Source organism: Sceloporus undulatus, chromosome 6 (genome assembly GCF_019175285.1).
Source record: "Sceloporus undulatus isolate JIND9_A2432 ecotype Alabama chromosome 6, SceUnd_v1.1, whole genome shotgun sequence".
Classification (NCBI taxonomy): Eukaryota; Metazoa; Chordata; class Lepidosauria; order Squamata; family Phrynosomatidae; genus Sceloporus; species Sceloporus undulatus.
Window position 1 is genome coordinate 46,517,084 of NC_056527.1, and position 2,424 is coordinate 46,519,507.

The 2,424-nt window shown below is 36.8% G+C and overlaps 1 protein-coding gene across 1 annotated transcript in view; it reads right to left on the reverse strand.

Annotated features, from left to right (window-relative positions):
- The window catches only part of EFHB (EF-hand domain family member B), a 26,819-nt gene extending 25,729 nt beyond the window's left edge, over nucleotides 1-1,090 (reverse strand). The window contains exon 1 of the mRNA XM_042475511.1: nucleotides 1,037-1,090. Coding sequence (XP_042331445.1) covers nucleotides 1,037-1,066 — 30 coding nt within the window. The 5' untranslated portion in view covers nucleotides 1,067-1,090. The remainder of the gene's footprint in view (nucleotides 1-1,036) is intronic.
- Nucleotides 1,091-2,424: the final 1,334 nt, after the last annotated feature.

The window sequence follows — 2,424 nt, forward strand, 5'->3', positions numbered from 1 at the left end:
TATATAGCACTGTAAATTTGCACAGTGCTGGACATGCAATTTAAATAAATAAAATAAACCTGCCCATGGCATACATTTGACAATGGAGCACCATCCAGAAAAATAAAATGGCCAAAGAAAAGCGTAACACCACTCAGAGAAACACAAATCCATGCTTCATACTAACTGTATTTGATTTTGTTTTATTCTTTTAACGTGTGATTTGTTTTAACACGGCAATATGGCAATACTTTTCATTCTCTTTCAATGTACCCTTTTTGTATGCAATTAATTTTAATTTATTCTTTCAACATGTGATTTCTTTTAATATGGCCATATGACAATAATTTTAATTGTTTCAATGTACCATTTTTGTATGCTATTGATTTTATTTTGTTCTTTTAACGTGTCATCTGTTTTAATATGGCAATATGGTAATAATTTTAATTCTGTTTTAATGTATCATTTTCGTATGCTATTAATTTTATTTTATTCTTTCAAAGTGTGATTTGTTTTAATATGGCAATAGGGCAATAATTTTAATTGCTTCATTGTACCATTTTTGTATGCTATTAATTTTGTTTTATTCTTTTAACGTATCGTTTGTTTTAACATTGCAATTATAATTTAATATTCTTTATATTTTAAATTCTATTTAAAATATTTAAACATTTTAACATTTAAATTCTATTTCAATGTACCGTTTTTGTATGTTATTAATTTTATTTTATTCTTTCAACGTGTGATTTGTTTTAATATAGCAATACAGTAATGATTTAAATTCTGTTTCAATGTACCATTTTTGTATGCTATTAATTGTAATTATTTTTAATGTTGTGAGCCGCCCTGAGACCAAGTTTTGGGGAAAGGACAGGATATAAATATAATTATAATTATAATTATAATTATAATTCCTGCTAAAAATAGAGGATATTTTGGAATTCCTCCTGGAAAGAAGGATAAAATGGAGGACATGTCTTGGGAAAGGAGGATGCCTGGTCACCCTGCTCCAGAGTCATAGACCAACACTCAAACCACTCCAGCTGTTCTTCCTCACCTCAAATGACAAATCTTCAACAGGCAACATTTTCTCCTATCATCCCCATCCCTGTTTTCCCTTGAAAATGCAGGGATCAGGGGTCATTTGTTGGTGGACAACCTGAACCTCTTTTTTTATGCTTAACAGTTATGGGTGCCACCATGAAAACTAGTGAAGGCTCTGGTCCCTTGCAGTGGTTCCCAGAGTTTGGTCCACCAGGTGTTTTGGACTTCAGCTCCCAACATTCCTGACCATTGTCCAGGTTTTCTGGGGCATCTGGGACCTGAAGTCCAAAACACCTGGAGGGCCAAAGTCAATGGCTATATAAAAGCAAGACTTTTAGCAAGTATTGCTTTTTAACTGGTTGCCAGGCAAGGTTTCCTGAATTCCCTCTTCTACACAACAAGATCTTGTGGCACATTTGAGACTAAGGCTGCTGCCACACTGAAGAATTAATTTGTTTTAACACCACTTTAATTGCCATGGCTCCTTCTTATAGAATCCTGGGATCTGTAGTTTGTTGTGGCAAGAGCACTCTAACAGAGAAAACTAAATATCTCACAAAACTACAAACCCCAGAATTCCATAGGGCTTTCATAAATCAAAGTCTGCTTGAGGTCAGTTCACAACAACAACAACAACAACAAATCACTTCAGAATAGCCACCTTCCCTGCTTCTACACTGAATCCGTGCTGCAGAAATAATCCAGTTTGACACCACTTTAACTGCCATTGGTCAATGCTATGGAATTCTGGGCATTGTAGTTTGTGGTGGCACCAGAGCTCTCTGACAGAGAAGGCTAAATGTCTCACAAAGCTATAATTCCCAGAATTCCATAGCACTGAGCCGTGGCAATTAAAGTGGTGTCAAACTGGATTAGTCGTGCAGTGTGGATGCAGCCCGAGACAATCTTAATGCAGGTTAGAATCCTGCTGCTCACGTTCACAGTCAGCCTCAATTGTTTTATTCAATTGTTTTTTGTTCTGTTACCCTGGGAGTAGTAAATTAAGCATTGTGTAGATTTAAATATTTTCCCAAAACATAAAATTAGAAAAAATTTGCACGTTTGGCAACAGGAAAAAAAAGTTCCTTCTTGCTATACTCCTATCAGCACAAGTGAAACTTATTTAGCAAGTACATTTAGCAATAGCAGGTACATTTCTATACCGCTTATCAGTGCACTTAAGCACTTCCTAAGCCTGTGGTGGCAAACCTATGGCATGCATGCCAAAGATGGCATGCAAAGCCATTTTTCAGGGCATGTAGAGGATGGGGAACACCTGTTCCTCCTCTTCCCAACTGTCCCAGCCTTCAGCTGTCTCTGGAGAGGACAGGGGAAAGAAGTCTCGCCTCATAAGTCCCATCTCTGGAGGGTGGAAATCCTGCCCTGGGGGGCAGAAGTCCT